Source organism: Somniosus microcephalus, chromosome 21, assembly GCF_052327205.1.
Source record: "Somniosus microcephalus isolate GS21.2 chromosome 21, FLI_Smic_1.0, whole genome shotgun sequence".
Taxonomy (NCBI): Eukaryota; Metazoa; Chordata; class Chondrichthyes; order Squaliformes; family Somniosidae; genus Somniosus; species Somniosus microcephalus.
In genome coordinates, this window is record NC_141007.1 from 62,586,718 (window position 1) to 62,607,033 (window position 20,316).

A 20,316-nucleotide genomic window follows, 5' to 3' on the forward strand; every position below is an offset into this window, starting at 1 on the left:
GGGGTCGTTCAGTTTACCGGGCCGGTACAAGATCTCATAATCATAGGTGGAAAGCTCGATTCTCCACCTCAAGATTTTGTCGTTCTTGATCTTGCCCCTCAGCTTGTTATTAAACATGAAGGCAACCGAGCGTTGGTCGGTGAGGAGGGTAAATCGTTTGCCTGCCAAGTAGTGCCTCCAGCGCCGTACTGCCTCCACAATTGCCTGGGCTTCCTTCTCGACCGACGAGTGTCGGGTCTCGGGGCCCTGTAGGGTCCTTGAGAAGAAGGCTACCGGCCTACCCTCCTGGTTAAGGGTAGCGGCTAGGGCGAAGTCGGATGCATCGCTCTCCACTTGGAAGGGGATTGACTCATCCACTGCGTGCATTGTGGCCTTGGCTATGTCTCCCTTAATGAGGGAGAAGGCCGCGCACGCCTCTTCCGTGAGGGGGAAGGATGTGGTTTTCAGGAGGGGTCTGGCTTTGTCCGCATAATTGGGTACCCATTGGGCATAGTAGGCGAAAAGCCCCAGGGTTCTCCTAAGTGCTTTTGGACAGTGGGGGAGGGGTAGCTCCATGAGGGGGCGCATTCTTTCGGGGTCGGGGCCGATGACTCCGTTCTCTACTACACAGCCAAGGATGGCAAGGCGCGCTGTGTTAAACACGCATTTCTCCTTATTGTAGGTGAGGTTCAGCCGTTGGGCCGTACGGAGGAATTTCTCCAGATTCACGTCGTGGTCCTGCCGGTCGCGGCCGCAGATGGTGACGTTATCTAGGTAGGGGAATGTGGCCTGCAGTCCGTTCTGGTCAACCATCCGGTCCATCTCCCTTTGGAAGACCGAGACCCCGTTGGTGACACCGAAGGGGACCCTAAGGAAGTGGTATAGGCGCCCATTCGCCTCGAAGGCGGTGTACTGGCGGTCCTCGGGGTGGATAGGGAGTTGGTGGTAGGCCGACTTAAGGTCGATGGTCGAGAATACGCGGTATTGTGCAATCTGATTGACCATGTCAGATATGCGGGGAAGGGGGTATGCGTCCAGCTGGGTGTATCTGTTTATGGTCTGGCTGTAGTCGATGACCAGGCGATTTTTATCGCCGGTCTTAACGACCACGACCTGGGCACGCCAGGGGCTGTTGCTCCCCTCGATGATGCCCTCCTTCAGGAGACGCTGCACCTCAGAGCTAATGAAAGCTCTGTCCCCAGCGCTGTACCGCCTGCTCTTGGTAGCGACGGGTTTGCAGTCGGGGGTGAGGTTAGCGAACAGGGAAGGTGGCGGCACCTTGAGGGTGGATAGGCTGCAGGTGTTACGCGGTGGGCGGTTTAACCTTCGCTGGTTGTCGACTGTGAGTGGGGGGAGGGGTCCACCGTATGCTAGGGTTACACTTTGGAGGTGGGATTGGAAGTCCAGCCCTAGTAGGACGGCAGCGCAGAGCTGGGGGAGGACGAGGAGTTTAAAGTTTTTATACTCTGTACCCTTAACCGACAAGGTCACAGCACAGTAGCCGCTAATGTCCGTGGCGTGGGACCTCGATGCCATCGAGATTCGGTTGCGCGTTGGCAGGACAGGGAGGGAGTAGTGGCTCACCGTGTCTGGGTGGATGAAGCTCTCCGTGCTTCCGCTGTCGAACAGGCAGGTCGTGGCGTGGCCGTTTACTTTGATGTCCATCATCGACTTGGACAGGTGGTGTGGGCGGGCTTGATCCAGAGTGACGGAGGCTAGCGTGTAGGTAAGCGAGTCGTTGTCGTCTGCGGGCGAGGCGGTCGTCGGGTCCGGGGGCCCGGTGGCAGTCGGGCGTGGTGTGTAAAATGGCGTCTCCCACGAGGTAGGACAAAATGGCGGAGAAGATGGCTGCCCCCATAACTCACATGAGGCACTATTGGGGTCGGTTGCCTTGATCAAAGATGGCCGCCCCCATGACTCACGTGTGGGGATACTGGCCTCAGTTGCCGTGAAAGAAGATGGCCGCCCCCACAGTTCGCATGAGGCACTGCTGGCCTCTGAAGATCCGCTCCTGCAGGCCTTAGAGAAGTGGCCTTTCTTCCTGCAGGTTGTGCAGGTAGAGTTCCTGGCTGGGCAGCGCGACCTCGGGTGCTTCTCCTGGCCGCAAAAGAAGCAGCCGGCGGCCCGATCGCGGGTGCCCGATGTCGGAGCCGGTACCGGGGGTGGCGGGCCCGGTCGGGTCCGGGACGCCGACGCTGAGGTAGGTCCCGGGGGCGGCGCTGCGAAGGGTATTGCGGTAGGGGTCGGGCCCGAGTCCCAGGGTCGCGAGCAGTACCTGGAAAACGCCTCCTGGTCCTGATGGGCCACCTCCAGGGAGAGAGCGAGGGCTTCAGCTTTGTCCAGGTCGAGGTCTTTAGCTTCAAGCAGTCTTTGCCGTGAGTAGTCGGACCGTAGGCCTTTCACAAAGGCATCGCGGATATTATCTTCCGTATTTTCAACAGCCGTCACCGCTTTAAAGTCACAGTTCCTGCCGAGTGCTCTTAGCGCCCGTAAAAATTCAGCTACAGACTCTCCTGGCTGTTGCGGGCGGGATCTTAGGAGGTGCCTGGTGTACATGTAATTTACCGGGCTGCGGTACTGCTGTTTCAGTAGGTTGATAGCGGCCTCGTACGTAGTCGTGTCCTGTATGAGTGCGTATACTCTCGGGCTCGCTTGGGCGTTCAGAAGTCTTAGTTTGGATCTCTGCGGGGCGCCGGATTCTTCCAGGTAGGATTCGAAGCAGTCCAGCCAGTGTTTGAAGTTGAGGGCTGCGTTTGGTGCCTGTGGGTTTAGATCCAGGTATGGTGGTTTCAAGGCTTGCAGCCAAGCCGGCTGGTGTGGCCCGTTGTCTGGAGGCTGCTGTTGCTGTGCTGCTGGGTGAGCTCCTTGCTGTTGCTGTTCATTATCAGACATCTTTAAAATTTAGCCAATAAAATTGATATGCCTATCAATTAGTCCAATAAAAGGCGACGAGTTAAGAACGTAACTGAAGGTTTTTATTAGCTAAATAACAGAGCCCACCCTCGTGGGTGATCCGATCCAACAGGGAGGAATACTAGCCAGTCAGCTACCTTTATACCTGGGCAGGTAATGGGCGGAGTCGGAGGTGGTCAGCCCAGGTATAACAGTGCGACAAGAGGCGACCTCGTGTAGCGATGTGACAGTGAGAACAGTGAGAACAATATACAGTGATAACTATAACAGTGGTTTACCACAGCGTCATCCTCGGGGGGGATTTTAACTGCACCCTCGAGGCGAGGGACCGTTCGGGTCCCCCGCGAAGCCCGGCGGCGATGGAGAAGTTGAGGGACCTGGTTGGGTCCTTCGACTTGGTGGACGTCTGGCGAAATCTCCACCCCGACTCCAGCGCCTTCACTAGCGTGAGGTCTGGGGGAGGAAGGTCCAGAATCGACCGCCTCTACATTTCCCGGGCGTTCGTCTCCTGCGTTCCGGCAGCTTCCATGCGGCCGGTGCCGTGCACGGACCACCACCTGGTGTGGGCGGAGCTCGCTCCGCTGCGCGCGCGGGGGGGGTCCGTGTACTGGCATTTTAACAACCTGCTGCTGGAGGACGCACGGTTCCGGGATTCGTTTCGTCGATTCTGGGCCGACTGGAGAAGGAAGCAGGGGGGCTTCCCCTCCTTGAGGCTATGGTGGGATGTGGGCAAGGCTCACATCCGTCTCTTCTGTCAGGAGTACGCGAAGGGGTCGACCAAGAGGCGGGAGGCCCGGGTCGGGCGGTTGGAGAAGGAGGTGCTCGACCTGGAGTCCCGTCTCGGTCAGGTCGTCGAGGACCCGGCCCTGCGGAAGGTGTACGAAGAGAAGAAGGGCGCGCTGAAGGACCTGCAGCTCGTCGGGTCCCGAGGCGCGTACGTGAGGCCGCGGATCCAGCTCCTGCGGGACCTGGACCGCGGCTCCCCCTTCTTCTACTCGCTGGAAAAAAGACGGGGGGTCCGTAAGCAGCTCTTGGGGCTGCTGGCCGACGACGGATCTCTGGTCTCGGATCCGGAGGGAATCCGCGCGGAGACCCGCGCCTATTACGGGGCTCTGTTCTCTCCGGATCCGTCCAGCGAGGATGCGCGCAGAGTTTTGTGGGAGGACCTGACGAAGGTTGGCCCGGAGGGCGCCGAAAAATTGGACGCTCCGCTAAGTCTGGCGGAGCTGACCGGCGCCCTCCGCCAGCTCTCTAGGGGAAAGTCCCCGGGGCTGGACAGGCTGACCGTGGAGTTCCACAGGGCGTTCTGGGACGTCTTGGGGGGCGACTACGCGCGGGTCCTGGGGGAAAGTTTGGCGACCGGGGAGATGCCCCTCTCTTGGCGCAGGGCGGTCATTGTCCTGCTGCCCAAGAAGGGCGATCTCCGCCTCCTTAAGAACTGGCGCCCGGTCTCCCTCCTCAGCACGGACTATAAAATCTTTGCCAGGGCCATGTCTGCTCGCCTTGGCACCGTGCTGGCCCACATGATCCACCCCGACCAGTCCTACACGGTCCCGGGCCGGACCATCCACGATAACATCCATCTGGTCCGGGACCTGGTCCACCACTCCCAGAGGGCTGGTCTGTCGGTCGCCTTCCTTTCCCTGGATCAGGAGAAGGCGTTCGACAGGGTGGATCACGAGTATCTCTTCGGGACTCTGCGCGCATTCGGGTTCGGGACGCATTTCGTCGCCCGGATCCGACTTCTGTACGCCGCCGCGGAGTGTCTGATTAAAGTTAACGGGTCCTTGACGGCGCCCCTTCGCTTCGGGAGGGGGGTGCGTCAGGGATGCCCCATGTCCGGTCAGTTATATGCCATTTGCGTGGAGCCTTTCCTGCGCCTCTTGCGGAAGAGGTTGACGGGACTGGCTCTGCAAGGGCCGGGCGTGGAGGTGGTCCTCTCGGCTTACGCCGATGACGTGCTCCTCACGGTCACGGATCCCGCTGACTTGCGGAGGATGCGGGAATGCCAGCAGATTTACTCGGACGCATCCTCCGCCAAGATCAACTGGGAGAAATGTTCCGGACTCCTGGTGGGTCAGTGGCGGGTGGACTCCCTGCCGGAGGAGTTCAGGCCTTTCGCCTGGAGCACCACGCACCTCCTCTATTTGGGAGTCTACCTTAGCCCTGCCGAGGACGCTTGGCCGGCGAACTGGCAAGAGCTGGAGGCCAAAGTCACCGCTCGCCTAGGACGCTGGACAGGACTGCTCCGAGTGTTGTCCTACAGGGGTCGAGCGCTGGTCATAAACCAGCTGGTGGCCGCCATGTTGTGGTACCGGTTGGTCACTTTGATCCCTCCCCCTGCGTTTGTCGCCAAGATTCAGAAGAAGCTCATCGACTTCTTCTGGGACAAAAGGAAGCACTGGGTCTCTGCCGCGGTTCTGTGTCTCCCGCTTAGGGAGGGCGGTCAGGCGCTGGTGTGCCTTCGCACCCAGGCTGCGACTTTCCGTCTTCAGACGCTGCAGAGATACCTGTACGTCGAGAATCCTCCGAGATGGTGTGCGCTGGCGACGTTTTTCTTCCGCCAGCTGCATGGCCTCAATTACGACACACAGCTCCTGTTTGCGAAAGTGGGCAGCAGGCGTGCCGGCCTGCGGGAGCTGCCTGTCTTCTACCAGGAACTACTATGGGTTTGGAACTACGTCGCTTCCAGGCGGAGCTCTCCCCCGTCAGGAGCGGCGGCTCTCCTTCGGGAGCCGCTGCTCAGGAATCCGCACCTCCACGAACACGGGTTCGGGCGGCTGGCGGAGGGTAGGGCTGTGGCTGGCAAGGTGACCAGGGTCGGGGACCTGCTCGATGGCGGAGGAGCGGGCTGGATGGCGCCGGAGGAGCTGGCGCGGCGCCTGTCCTGGGCCAACGTCCGGCTCGTGGTCGAAACCATCGAATCCGTAAAAGCGGCACTGGGCCCCGACTCCACTAGGTGTATCGAGGCGGCTCAAGCACGTGGGGCGATCCCGTCCGAGCTTACCCCCGTTTGGACGGAATTCCTCATCGGCGCCCGGCCCCGAAACTCCCCTCGGGAACCGGCGCCTCACAACTTGAGCCGTCTCGAGGAAATACCCTCCGTGCCTTTTCATTCCGCACGGAGGGGTTTCCTGTACGGGCTGCTCCTGCACACTCTCCACTTTGCCATCTTCGTCTACCGTCCGGACACGCCTTGGCGTGGTGTTTTGCCGACCGGCGGTAGCGGAGGTCCCCAATGGAGGGCTCTCTATGCGGGAGTCCTCCCTTGTTCCATCGGGGACTTGGCCTGGAGGGTGTTGCACGGAGCGGTCCCGTGCAATAAGGTTTTAAGTAGGTTCACGGACTCCCAGGCCGCCTGCATTTTTTGCGGCCTGGAGGAGTCCGTGTTTCACGTTTATATGGATTGTGAGAGGTTGCAGCCCCTCTTTCACTACTTGAAGGGGCTGCTCCTCGATTTTTGGTTGCACTTCAGTCCCACGCTCTTGATCTACGGTCACCCGGTGCGGAGGGGAGTGGACAGGTTGGAGGACCTCCTTGTGGGCCTGCTCCTGGGCCTGGCTAAAAGAGCCATCAATTGGTCCAGGCAGCGGGCGGTCGAGGGGGTCGTCCAGCCGGATTGCCTGCATCTCTTCCGCGGCCATGTTCGCGCCCGGGTGGCCCTGGAGATGGAGCACGCGGTGTCCGCCGGTGCGCTTGAGTATTTCCGCGACCGGTGGGCGCCGCGGGGACTGGAGTGCATCATCAACACGGAAAACCAAATTTTAATTTGATTTGTTAAGCTTTAGTTGAACTTTTGTTTATTTACAGTCGAATTGGTTTTTTTTTGGGTCCAAATAAAAGAGTACCCTCCGTTCAGCAAATACCTGTTTTATTGTTCTCCTGCAGTCCGTGTATTATTAAGGCGCGGACACGATAAAGAGGTGGCTTAGGTTGATCTATGCGTCACATTGTCCAAAAGAAACATTAAACCCCATGTTATTCCTGAAAGGGCAGTGGAAGCAGATTCAACAGTAACATTCAAAAGGGAATTGGATATAAATTTGAAAAGGAAAAATGTACAGGGCTGTGGGAAAAGAGCAGGGGAGTGGGACGAATTAGACAGTTCTACCAAAGAGCCGGCATAGGCATGTTGGGCCAAATGGCCTCCTTCTGTACTGAATGATTCTAGGGGGAATTTTAACATTCTGACACGCTGGGAGCCTTTCCCCCACACTGTGGAGATTTAACTCTACAGCATGCATCTTACATCAGTGACCGGTTCTCCGCCCAGAGGTCAGCCTGATTGACAGCCCTGCCTTCTAGTCAGGCGGGGGAGCACTCCAGAAGAGCCACAGGACCAGGTAGATCCGATCCCTGACCCTGGGAGCAGGCGGGGATCAGTTCCAATGGGGGGGGGGGGGTCTGATCCCTGACCCCGGGGGGCGGGGGGGGTTACTCTGGGAGGAAGCACTCCTGCTCCTCCTGGCCTACAAGGAGTGATCCCTCAGGTTGTCCTCACCTCGCTGCTGCTGCCAGGTTTCCCGAAGCCCAGGAAACAAGGCCGGCCACAGTTAACGTGCAAAACAGGTTAAATCCGAGGCTTCCAGCCTCATTAGCATATTTAAAATGCCAGCCCACCTCCTGGGAGCGGGTTGGCTGCCCGCCCCTTGTCCCGACTCAGTAAAACCCGGAAGTCGGCAGGTTGCAGCCAGTTTTCCGACACGCTTCCATTTTTTGCCCGTTTAACACCCCACCAGCTCCCACATGTTAAAACTTGTCCCGTGATTCTAAATTGTCTGCTCCGTAAGGAGAAAATGTTTAGATTCCACCTAAATGCCTCCAGGGCAGCAGAAAGCTATTATTTAGACTTTCACTCTGACTATTTTTGTGCAATAAACCTAGAAATATGATCTAAGTATGGTTTTAGTGCTGAACAATTATACACTCAATCAATCAGAATTTTTCAGTTGTGTGAACTCTTCTGTGTTGTGGAGTCACAGGGGTCTCACACATACATCTCGGACAACATGAAGGTGTCAGACTGAAGCCTGGGTTCTTTCACCTGCTACCTGAACCCTGGAATGTTTCTGGTCAAATCGTCACCTGGCTAAATAAATTCAGAATAAAAATTCAAAATCAGAGTGATAAGCCAACAAGGAAAATCAATACTTATTTTTTTTTAAAAGGGACAATGTACAGCAACAATCAGCAGCCCGTATAGGTGGATCAGAGATACTGACAGACTGCGACTCAGGCACAATCTTTTAAAAAAATCAATGCATTTTTAGCAGTTTTAAAATGTGCAACGTATACAGTACTTAAAAAGACAAACAACCTACTAACACTCAGTTCCTGGGCTAATACAAGAATGGTCACTTGGATGAAGTACAAGAGGGCTGATGGAAACCACGGAGTCATGTCCCAGCGTGAATCACCATCTTTTGGGGGAGGACGGGAGAAATTGGAAGAAAATCTGGTTGGGGGGGGGGGGGGGGGGGGGGGGAGAAAGGGGGATAATTTGGGAGGTAATTATTGAGTATCTGCAATCGTTTTGCACTTGCCACCCCTGAACTGGGTACAGGAGGCCCTCTGGCAACATTATTTCATTTATTTTTAAGAGTACAGTGAACAAAAGCAAAATCTGAAATATTCTGTGTACAGTAATTGCTCGGTAATCCAGAACAAAATATCACTAAAATGAGCTAGTCTGCAGTAAATCAGCACTAAACATGTGGTCTAGACAAGTGGAGACAGAGCAGAATGGAAATGACTATCACTGTAATTTGACAAAATAACCCATAGCCATAGCTCCATCTGCCTATTAGTGTCTTGGTAAGTTTACAATTTATTTATTCTCATTCCCACTTGCTCAAGGCATTCTGAGCTTCAGTTCCCAATAACAATTGCTGCCTCAAGTTTGTTTTACTGAATGCCTCACAAATTCCACCACACAAACTTTTCATGAAACCTACCTAACGTGTTAGCCACATATGATATAATCTAGGGCTCCTCCAGTGAAATATCACTTAAAAACATAAAGTGCTAGTTACAGCTCTGTACGGGAATCCATCTTAATTTATTGTTTCACACAATGCTTCCCCCAAGACAGCTAACTTCCCAGGCCTTGGCTGGGATACCATGGGGAAGGCCAAAAACTGGCTCAGGAAGGTTCTCTACCCACATCATTCAAGAGATGTTCCACAGACCAACAATGGAAATGACCAAGAAAATATGCACAGTCTGAACCATCCCATCCTTCCAAACAGAAATGACAGGTAGGGTGGCAAACATTATGGGAACACAGCACAACAGAAAATAGTTAGGGAATCAAAAAAAACAGCATGTTCTAGATAAAACAAGAGTTTTGTAAAAGGCACCTGAATTTTCTTACAGTAGGTGGAGTCTATATTTGAATGTATGAACAGGTCAGGCTGTTATTGAATAAGTCAATGACCAATTACGATTATTTATGTAAAATGTCAGATATTGTAAGTGATCTCAGCGTAACTGGAGCTACACAGGAGATACTCTTTGTCCATCAAACTACCAAATTAAAAATGAGGTCCAAGTAGGTTGGAGACTATTTCTAGAAGAGAAAGAAGTCACGAGTAGGAATCATCGCACTTTAAAATTAAAGGGGCATTTTCACTGTACTGATTATTTGGACAGGCTTAATAGCTACAATAACCAGGAACAGCTTACTCTGAAACTTCTTCTAAAAATATCTGCGTTGAACATCATAGCGGATTTATGGCACAAATTTTAACAAATCTTTTAGGTCTGTGTCTTTTTAATTAAAAGGTCTACTTTTTGGCTCAGTGAGCACGACGTGGTTTTTGTACTGAGCCATAGATCAGAAATCTACCAGATGCAATTCCCTGGCTGTGCCTAGTTCTCCAATCTTAACTTTGGCAATGGTTGGGGGGGTTGGGTGATGAGGGGGCTGGGGGAGAGGGTAAGGAAGGGGCCACTATCTTGGAGCTCAGCATCCCTGGGCTTAGCAAAGCAGAATTCCTGCTCCTGATCGCCAACACCCACTACTGGAAGTGTGCCGGCGTGAACATCAGGCGAGAACAGGATCAGGTATGGTGGTGATAGAACTCACTGTCCAGATTCACAGTGAACAATGGGAACTTGGTGAAAATTCTGAAGCCTGACACATGACCATATCCGAGCAGGAATTGCTGCTTTCAGAAGTGTTGAGGCAAAAAAATTAAATGAAGTATAGTTTATACTAACAGGCAAGTATGATGGCACTCACATGACCATCTTACAGTCTCACTTTAAAATGGGGATCTTTAAATTTCAGGGTTTTTTTTCCACCCTCAGGCCTACATGGTTGGGTAGACAATGGTTTCAACACTACAATAAATTTTGGTCCCGTGTGGTAGCTGGTGTGCAACGGCCACCCCACGTTAAAAGAATTCACGCACAGGCATCTTCCACCCTTTAAAATGAAGTTCGGGACATGGAATGTCAGGACCCTCATGGCAAGCGGAAGCCAAGCGCAGGCAGCGCAAGGAGCGCACGCCAACCCAAGCACCCCACCCACCCGCCCCTTCAACCACCGTCTGCCCTCACCTGTGACAGAGACTGTAGGTCCGGCATTGGACTCATCAGTCACCTGAGAACTCATTTTTAATGTGGAAGCAAGTCATCCTCGGTTCCGAGGGACAGAAGAGGAGGAAGAGGAAGGAGGAGGAGGAGAAGAAGAAATTTTGGTAATAATACTGCAACTTCTACATAAAATACAACCAACCAACACACTTTGATTATTAGGAATGGATTTAGAAACAGGAAGATCAAGAAATAAGTTACTGCAAATATTTATTGACCTGTCACTTTAATGGGTTTCTAAATATTTCAGTGATCTATGTGCTGTTTCCCTCAATTCTAAAATGTGTCGCAAGCTCAGTCGTTGAAAAATAATGACTAGAAAATGTAAAACTCATTGTAACTCAGCCTCTGAAAAGCTCAGGTTTTCTTCTCAATATTATTATTTCTGACAGACAAGAAAATCTTCATTAAAAGAATTTCAAAAGGAGAACTGGATTTACGGAGAAATTTTGATTGAACGAATGCAACAAGGATATAGTGCAGCTCATTGTGTAACACTAATTTAATAGAAGTATTTCAGATTATTAAGGGTTTTGAAAATGTAGATTCACATGGCTTTACAAAAATTCAAGTACAAGGGGTCGTTGTTTCAAATTAAGGGAAACAGAAGAAAATGATCATGGTTTTTCTAGTGCAAGGGTGTTAAACATATGGAACATGCGAACCAGTGAGGCTGGCAGAGAAAGAAACCATGACAGATCCAAAATCAAATTTCTGTCAGCAAATAAGATTCAGGATTATTACATTTCATAGGAAGCTAAACGCACAGGCTAGATGGACCAATAGTCTACCTTTGCCTGAAAATTGTTGCTAATTTAATGGTTAAATCATGTTAATATGGGACAAACTGGTGTTCATTTTTAAAACATTTCAAATGGAATGTTAAAAGTTACAATAATCGTGATTCTAGACAACACCACCATAGCTCGGATATTACGCAGGCAAAATTACTTATCATTTTGGTTTAATTTCCACTTGTGTGGGAAAACATAAGGAAAACTCCAGTTCATTTGTATTCATTTTATTTTATTTTACTTTACATCAAGACTGTGTGCGTATTATTATTTTACTTGGTTAGCGATTGGATTTTGTTTTTTTTTTCTTATTCATTCATGGGATGTGGATGTCGCTGGCAAGGCCAGCATTTATTGCCCATCCCTAGTTGCCCTTGAGAAGGTGGTGGTGAGCCGCCTTCTTGAACCGCTGCAGTCCGTGTGGTGAAGGTACTCCCACAGTGCTGTTAGGGAGGGAGTGCCAGGATTTTGACCCAGCGACGATGAAGGATCGCGATATATTTCCAAGTCAGGATGGCGTGTGACTTGGAGGGGAACATGGAGGTGGTGGTGTTCCCATGCGCCTGCTGCACTTGTCCTTCTAGGTGGAAGAGGTCGCGGGTTTGGGAGGTGCTGCCGAGTTGTTGCAGTGCATCTTGTAGATGGTACACACTGCAACCATGGTACGCCAGTGGTGGAGGGAGTGAACGTTTAAGGTGGTGGTTGGGGTGCCAATCAAGCGGCTGCTTTGTCTTGAATGGTGTCGAGCTTCTTGAGTGTTGCTGCAGCTGCACTCATCCAGGCAAGTGGAGAGTATTCCATCACATTCCTGACTTGCGCCTTGTAGATGGTGGAAAGGCTTTGGGGAGTCAGGAGGTGAGACACTTGCCGCAGGCTACCCAGCCTCTGACCTGCTCTTGTTGCTACAGTATTTATGTGGCTGGTCCAGGGTGACCCCAGGGTGTTGATGGTGACGGATTTGGCAATGGTAATGCCGTTGAATGTCAAGGGGCGGTGGTTAGATGCTCGCTTATTGGAGATAGTCATTGCTTGGCACTTTTGTGGCGCAAATATTACCTGCCACTTATCAGCCCAAGCCTGAAGGTCGTCCAGGTCTTGCTGCATGCGGGCATGAACTGCTTAATTATCTGAGGAGTTGTGAAAGGCACTGAACACTGTGCAGTCATCAGCAAACATCTCCACTTCTGACCTTATGATGGAGGGAAGCTCATTGATGAAGCAGCTGAAGATAGTTGGGTCTAGGACACTGCCCTGAGGAACTCCTGCAGCAATGTCCTGGTTCTGTGATGATTGACCTCCAACCACCAAGGCTGTAATGAGGTCTGGAGCCGAGTGGCCCTGGCGGAACTCAAACTGGGCATCAGTGAGCAGATTATTGGTGAGTAAGTGTTGCTTGATAGCACTGTCGCCGACACCTTCCATCATTTTGCTGATGATTGAGAGTAGACTGATGGGGCGGTAATTGGCCGGATTGGATTTGTTCTGCTTTTTGTGGGCAGGACATACCCGGGCAGTTTTCCACATTGTCGGATAGATGCCAGTGTTGTAGCTGTACTGGAACAGCTTGGCTAGATGCGCGGCCAGTTCTGGAGCACAAGTCTTCAGCACGACAACCAGGATGTTGTCGGGCCCACAGCCTTTGCTGTATGCAGTGCGCCCAGCAGTTTCTTGATATCATGTGGAGTGAATCGAATTGGCTGAAGACTGGCTTCTGTGGTGGTGGGGACCTCAGGGGGAGGCCGATATGGATCATCCACTCAGCACTTCTGGCTGAAAATGGTTGCAAACGCTTCAGCTTTGTCTTTTGCACTCATGTGCTGGGCTCCACCATCATCGAGGCTGGGGATATTCCTGGAGCCTCCTCCTCCCGTTAATTGTTTAATGGTCCACCACCATTCACGACTGGATGTGGCAGGACTGCAGAGCTTTGACCTGATCCGTTGATTGTGGGATCGCTTAGCTCTGTCTATAGCATGCTGCTTCCGCTTTTTAGCATGCATGTAGTCCTGTGTTGCAGTTTCCCCAGGTTGGCACTGCATTTTTAGGTAGGCCTGGTGCTGCTCCTGGCATGCTCTTCTACACTCCTTATTGAACCAGGGTTGGTCCCCTGGCTTGATGGATCTGCCGGGCCCCGAGGTTACAGATTGTGCTGGAATACAATTCTGCTGCTGAAGGCCCAAAGCGCCTCATGGATGCCCAGTTTTGAGCTGCTAGATCTGTTCTGAATCTATCCCATTTGGCACGGTGGTAGTGCAACACAACACGATGGAGGGTGTTCTCAGTGTGAAGACGGGACTTTGTCTCCGCAATGACTGTGCGGTGGTCACTGCTACCAATGCGACAGGTAGATTGGTGAGGTCAAGGTCAAGTAGGTTTTTCCCTCGTGTTGGTTCTCTCACCACCTGTCACAGGCCCAGACTGGCAGTTATGTCCTTCAGGACTCAGTCAGTAGTGGGTGCTACTGAGCCACTCTTGGTGATGGAACATTGAAATCCCCCACCCAGAGTATATTCTGTGCCCTTGCTACTCTCAGTGCTTCTTCCAAGTGGTGTTCAGGAGCACTGATTCATCAGCTGAGGGAGAGCGGTAGGTGGTATCAGGAGGTTTCCTTGCACATGAGAATTCATGGGGTCCGGAGTCAATGTTGAGGACTCCCAGGGCCACTCCTTCCCAACTCTATACCACTGTGCCGACACCCGTCAGGCTGTTTGGAGTAGAAATCCTGGGTCGTTGTTGGCGCAAGTCCATTTTTTTTTATTCTTACTGTTTTTCAATAGCGTTTTTTTTTACAACTGAGTGGCTTGCTGTGGATCTGGAGTCACATATAGGCCAGACCAGGTAAAGGGCATTAGTGAACCAGATGGGTTTTTACAACAATCCGATAGTTTCATGGTCACCATTACCGATACTAGCTTTTTATTCCAGATTTATTTAATTAACTGAATTTAAATTCCCCAGCTGCCGTGGTGGGATATGAACTCATGTCCCCAGATCATTAGTCCAGGCCTCTGGATTACTAACCCAGTGAAATTACCACCATGCTATCGTTCCTGTTGAGTTGTCAGTTGAAAGGTTTTTTTGGTGTTGTTTTAAAGTTGCTTCTTTTTTTAAAAAAAAACCAGGATTTCTACTCCAGAATAAAACTAAACATTTTTTTTTTTAATAAAGAGTGCACAATCAAAACTAATCACTGTGCAAGACATCAGGTCACTGGAGAGAGAAGGGCAACATTGTGGTGGGCCAGAGCGCTGGAAAACCTTCATTATTTACAGTCTGAGCATTCAATTCAAATTCCGTATGTTTCATCTGACCACCTTTTCTTGCATATACTGTAGTCGTCTGCGTTCAATTCTATCAGATAATAAAGTGCCACTAAATGGTATCTTTTCATATTTAACCCAAGAAACCCATATCCAATGGCAATAATGAATGCCTCGGCTTAGCCAACATACATATTCTTGGTAATTTTTTACGACCAATTTGAAACTGCAATTTAAAAGGGGCGCATAAAAATGGTGCCATTTTCATCATCAATTTTCAAGATTCATCCATTCCAGCTACATAAATTATTTCGTATTACAGAACAAGGCAGGCGTGAAACACTACATTTTGAGCAAGCTCAATTATCAGCCATTTTGGAAACATTTCTGACCATTAGTCTAATGCTAACCAACCTCAAAAACTTCAGTTATCACACTCAAGATCCCAGTCATATTAGACGTGACCAACCCCTTATAGAAATATACCTTGGGCTTTAAAAAAAAGTGATGACCTTCAAATGTAATGCCAGTGCATAAGTAAGTGTAATGAAAGGAGCATTACCATCTGAAGGGGGCTTTCACATGGGAACAGTAGCTGATAGAACAACCATAAACTGCCCATAAACTGCCTGCACCATAACATTGCATGTTCCCTAATCACAGATGCAAATAGATCAGAACAGCTCACTTCAGCAGGATTGTTCTGAAGGATTTTAGTACTTTATAAGAAATAATAATGTCTAACCAATTCCAGTTTTGATGCATGAATCAGCTCACTCTGGGGTAAAGATTGCCCTGCACCCACAGCAGAGAAAACAAATATATCAAGTAATTGTTTCCGGGAGTTGGAGGAAACTCATCATTAGGTCTCCTTCAAAAAGAGTGTGTAAAAATTATAATTAACATGAGCATCAGTTTGTATTTATTTTATATTACACACTAAGTACCAATGCAATCCAAATTCTGAGAAAGCTAAATTAATGTCAACCATCACTACCATTATCCAAAGACGAATTAGTATGCTATTCAGTTCCTTAATACCACTGGGCTCTCATACAGCCAAGATATTCTGCTGATAAAGTCAACACTTACCATCGAATTTTTTTTATATATTTAAAAATTGAGGTATTAATCATGATGCTTCGTAGCCATTTGATTTTTTTCAATAAAGCCTTGAATTCTTCCAACATGTTGGCAGCAGAATTAAAAGTATTAAAACAGTTCTATCACCAAAATAAATATATTAAATTATGAATTCATTTCTAGCAGCTACCTTACCAGGGCCACTGAATGTGGATAATCTGAGCAGGTGGTACCTGTGCACAGCACCTGGGTGGATTTCCCAGTGGGGTATGCACCAGGCTCAATGATATCACTCCAAATATCGGTTGGGGGAAGATATAATCAACTCGATTACACCACTAGTTTGCTAACTCAGAAATATAGGCTTACTGGTCAAGATTTATCCCTCAACCTACATCACTAAAACAGATTATCTGGCCATTTATCTCATTGCTGATTATGAAACCTCACTGTGTACAAATTGGCTGACATGTTTGCCCCACTTACAACAGTGACGACACTTCAAAATTACTTAATTGGCTGTGAAGTGCTTTGGGAGTCCTGTGGGCGTGAAAGACGCTATATAAATGCAATGGTTGGACAGTGGTTTCAACACTGCCTGTTACAGATCAGCCACGTGTCACAAATTAAAATAATCATTTTAAAATAAGATTTAAAATAAATACTGCTCTATATACTTGAAATAGTTCTGAAAGTTACATCACTCTTACTGATCATAGGTACCACTCCCAGCAGCTCCCTCTCTTCCAATACTGATAACTCAGTCTTTCACCTCTAGGACAACAACAACTTGTGTTTATCTAGCACCTTTAACGTAGTAAAACGTCCCAAGGCCCTTCACAGGAGTGTCATAAGACCCGGGTTTGAGTTCACTCAATTTTGATGGGGTAAGTCTCCCTTCTCCGAATGGTCCAAAGTAAGATGAGTCGATGCAATGGGCTCAGTCACACCGTAAGAATTGAGGAAATTCTGAAACGGGGAGTGCAGGCAAAAAGAGGGAGGGAGAATATAACCAATCCCAAAATATGTATTTTTGAATAGTGGGAAATATATCCTCCTCATCCCTCCAGTGATTCCACACATAATTGAAGCGACTTGAAGCAAAAAGCCCCGTCAACACGAAGCCATCAGCATCTGGCGTGAAGTCTCACTTGAAAAGAATTGCTGGAGTTGGTCATGAAGATCATCAGCCTGCTGCAGGCTGGGGATGGGGGCAAACATGGGGCTTGTGTAAAGGGTGCTTCACTGTTCTTCCCATTCTGGCTAACTTGGAGCTCGATGCAAGCCCTTGAAAACAGCAGCAAAAAGGGTCCCATTCCCCTCACTGACATCCTGAGCCTTGATGAGCGCAAATTTTAAGAGGGGGGTAAAAAAAAAGTCTGGGTTTATTAATGTGGGTAACTCTATGCAAAGTACGATAGCAAAATACTGCAGATGCTGGAAATCCGAAATAACACATTATTGCATGCTGAGTTTTTCCAGCATTTTCTGTTATTTTTAACTCTATACAAAGCAAGCGTCACTTTCAAATGGTCAAAGGTGAGTTGTGATTAAAAGGCTCACTCGGAAGGCTGTCCAGAGGCAGGACCCTGCTATTGTGAATGGGCACCAATAGAGCGGCCGGGGCTGAGGTCATTGTTAAACCCGTTCTCATAGCGCGGCGACAGATGCGTCCATTCTTTTGTGGATTGCAGGGGATAAATGGCCAATTCACACACATTGCGCCAGACAACATGATTTTATTATAGTTGGAAAACGTGAGAGTGCCTTAGTCTAATATTAGCATGCTGTTGGTCAGATGTGACTCGTTCTATGTAATAATATACGCTCGGTGTTGAAAGCGGCGAATAATCTCTCGAACATTATTGCATGCACAGATCGTTAAAAGTCAATGAAGGTGCACACTTGGTCTCGTTTACAATTCCATAATGCAATGCATAATTAATAGCTTTATGTATTTCAAATATGCTGCGACAACCTTATTAAAACCTACTAAATACCAGTCGCTTCTTTTTTTGCAAGTTAGAAAATTACTTTTGCAATTTAGTCCTGTATTTGCGAATCATGTGTTGCACTTTTTTTTTGGTTTGGCGAACTGCACTGCACGTTTCTGCTAAGTTTGTGCATTTATTACGTGTTTAAAAGAAACGCTCTCAATGCAAATTACGGTTGCGCGCAGCTCTGCTTATGAATGCAACGCATTTAAACGCTTCCCCCCTCCCCTCCTACCCTACCCTATTTGAGAGCCCTGCTTTACGTAACATATTAGCACCTCGATCGGTTTGCAAAAAAGCACCCTGAGCTCAGTAATCGGAATGCAAATACGTCAGTGACCAGCTGAACAGCAAAATCCAGCCTCAGGATCCTGTCTGCAAAATGCAAATTCAGTATGTTCAGCTAAAACAGGAAATGCAATCAGCTCTGCAAGCCTTGAAACTTAGCACTGACATTGCAAAGCTCAAGGTGCACCATTGCATTTTGCATTAAGCACAGGTCTTTTTGCATTCTACTCAAATATCGCCCCATTTAACTGCAAACCTTACCTCCTTTTGACAGCGACATTTTTTTTTCTTTTTTCCCCCTGCTGGGAGGGGAGAGGGGGAGGGGATCACAAAAGACTTTGCCTTTTCAGCTTTGCAACAAAGATGCAAAAGATTGCTGCCTCCCAATTTTCATCCACCTGGGAATCCTGAGCGATTTCTTGCAGCTGCGAGCTAATGCAGAGGGAATGGCTGGTTGCACAGCTCGGAAGCAAGCTGCAAACAGCAGAAGATTTGCAATTGCAAAAAAAAAGCTGTTCGGTAATTACGGAGCTGCAGCTACATGCTCGGCCGGAGCTGAGTTCACCAGCTCCAAACTTCTCAGCGTGTCATCACGTTCTTCCTGCAGGAGGAGGAAGCATTCTGGGAATTGTAGTCTTCATCGAGAAGGAACTTTATTTAAAGGGGGGGGGATCTTTCATTAAATACATTTTAAGCTGCTGCACTTGTTATTGTGCAAGTTGCAGGAATACAGAAAAAGATATATTAGTTAAAATTCCAAAATTCTATAGGCTCTGGAATAGTTCCCATGGATTGGAGGGTAGCTAATGTAACTCCACTATTTAAAAAAGGTGGTAGAGAGAAAACAGGAAATTATAGACCGGTAAGCCTGACATCGGTAGTGGGGAAAATGCTAGAGTCCATTATAAAAGATGTAATAGCAGAGCACTTGGAAAACAGTGACAGGATCGGACAAAGTCAACATGGATTTACAAAAGGTAAATCATGCTTGACTAATCTACTGGAATTTTTTGAGGATGTAACTGGTAGAATAGATAAGGGAGAACCAGTGGATGTGGTGTATTTGGACTTTCAGAAGGCTTTCGATAAGGTCCTGCATGAGAGATTGGCGTGTAAAGTTAAGGCACATGGGATTGGGGGTAAGGTACTGACTTGGATAGAGAACTGGTTGGCAGACAGGAAGCAAAGAGTTGGAATAAACGGCTCTTTTTCCGAGTGGCAGGCAGTGACTAGTGGGGTACCGCAGGGATCGGTGCTAGGACCCCAGCTATTCACAATATATATAAATGATCTAGACGAGGGAACTAGATGTAATATCTCCAAGTTTACAGACGACACAAAGCTGGGTGGGCGTGTGTGCTCCAAGGAGGATGCAGAGAAACTCCAGTATGATTTGGACAGGTTGGGTGATTGGGCAGATGCAGTATAATGTGGATAAATGCAAGGTTATCCACTTTGGTGGCAAAAACAGGAAGACAGATTATTATCTGAACGGCAATAGATTGGGAAAAGGGGAAGTGCAACGAGACCTGGGTGTCCTTGTGCACCAGTCACTGCAGGTAAGCATGCAGGTGCAGCAGGCGGTTAAGAAGGCAAATGGTATGTTGGCCTTCATAGCAAGAGGATTCGAGTACAGGAGGATGTCTTGCAGTTGCACAGGGCCTTGGTGAGACCACACCTTGAGTATTGTGTGCAGTTTTGGTCGCCTTATCTGAGGAAGGATGTTCTTGCCATGGAGGGAGTGCAGCGAAGAGTCACCAGGCTGATACCTGGGATGGCAGGAATGACATATGGAGAGAGATTGGGTCAATTAGGATTATATTCGCTGGAGTTTAGAAGAATGAGAGGGGATCTCATTGAAACTTATAAAATTCTAACGGCGGGAGAGTCCAGAACCAGGGGTCACAGTCTAAGGATAAGGGGTAAACCATTTAGGACTGAGATGAGGAGGAATTTCTTAACCCAGAGAGTGGTGAACCTGTGGAATTCTCTACCACACAAGGCAGTTGAGGCCAACTTATTAAATATATTCAAGAAAGAGTTAGATATATTTCTTGGAGAAAGCAGGGACAGGGTACTGAATTTGGATCATCAACCATGATCTCATTAAATGGCAGAACAGGCTTGAGGGGCCGAATGGCCTACTCCTGCTCCTATCTTCTATGTTTCTATGTTCATGCAGAATAGATGCCCAGGATTGGAATCGATGCCAAAAACACAATCCAGTCAAGGGTTCAGACCGCAAGAACTCAGTACAAGTAGTTTATGAATGTCAACTGTACTCTCTGGTTTCAATTACAAGTATTACTGCAATCCCGTGCATTTTGTTACTACTTTGCACATAAACGGTTTTGACACATGATTTGATTTCTGCTGGGGTTGGTTTCGTTCCTATGCAGTTCGGGA

General features: G+C 49.0%; 1 protein-coding gene across 3 annotated transcripts in view; it reads right to left on the reverse strand.

Annotated features, from left to right (window-relative positions):
- The window catches only part of map2k6 (mitogen-activated protein kinase kinase 6), a 164,473-nt gene extending 145,944 nt beyond the window's left edge, over nt 1-18,529 (reverse strand). For 2 of the 3 annotated variants that reach the window (XM_085963751.1, XM_085963750.1), the window contains exon 1: nt 18,167-18,529. In XM_085963751.1, coding sequence (XP_085819877.1) covers nt 18,167-18,190 — 24 coding nt within the window. In that variant the 5' untranslated portion in view covers nt 18,191-18,529. The remainder of the gene's footprint in view (nt 1-18,166) is intronic. The other variant, XM_085963752.1, reaches the window with a different exon arrangement.
- Nucleotides 18,530-20,316: the final 1,787 nt, after the last annotated feature.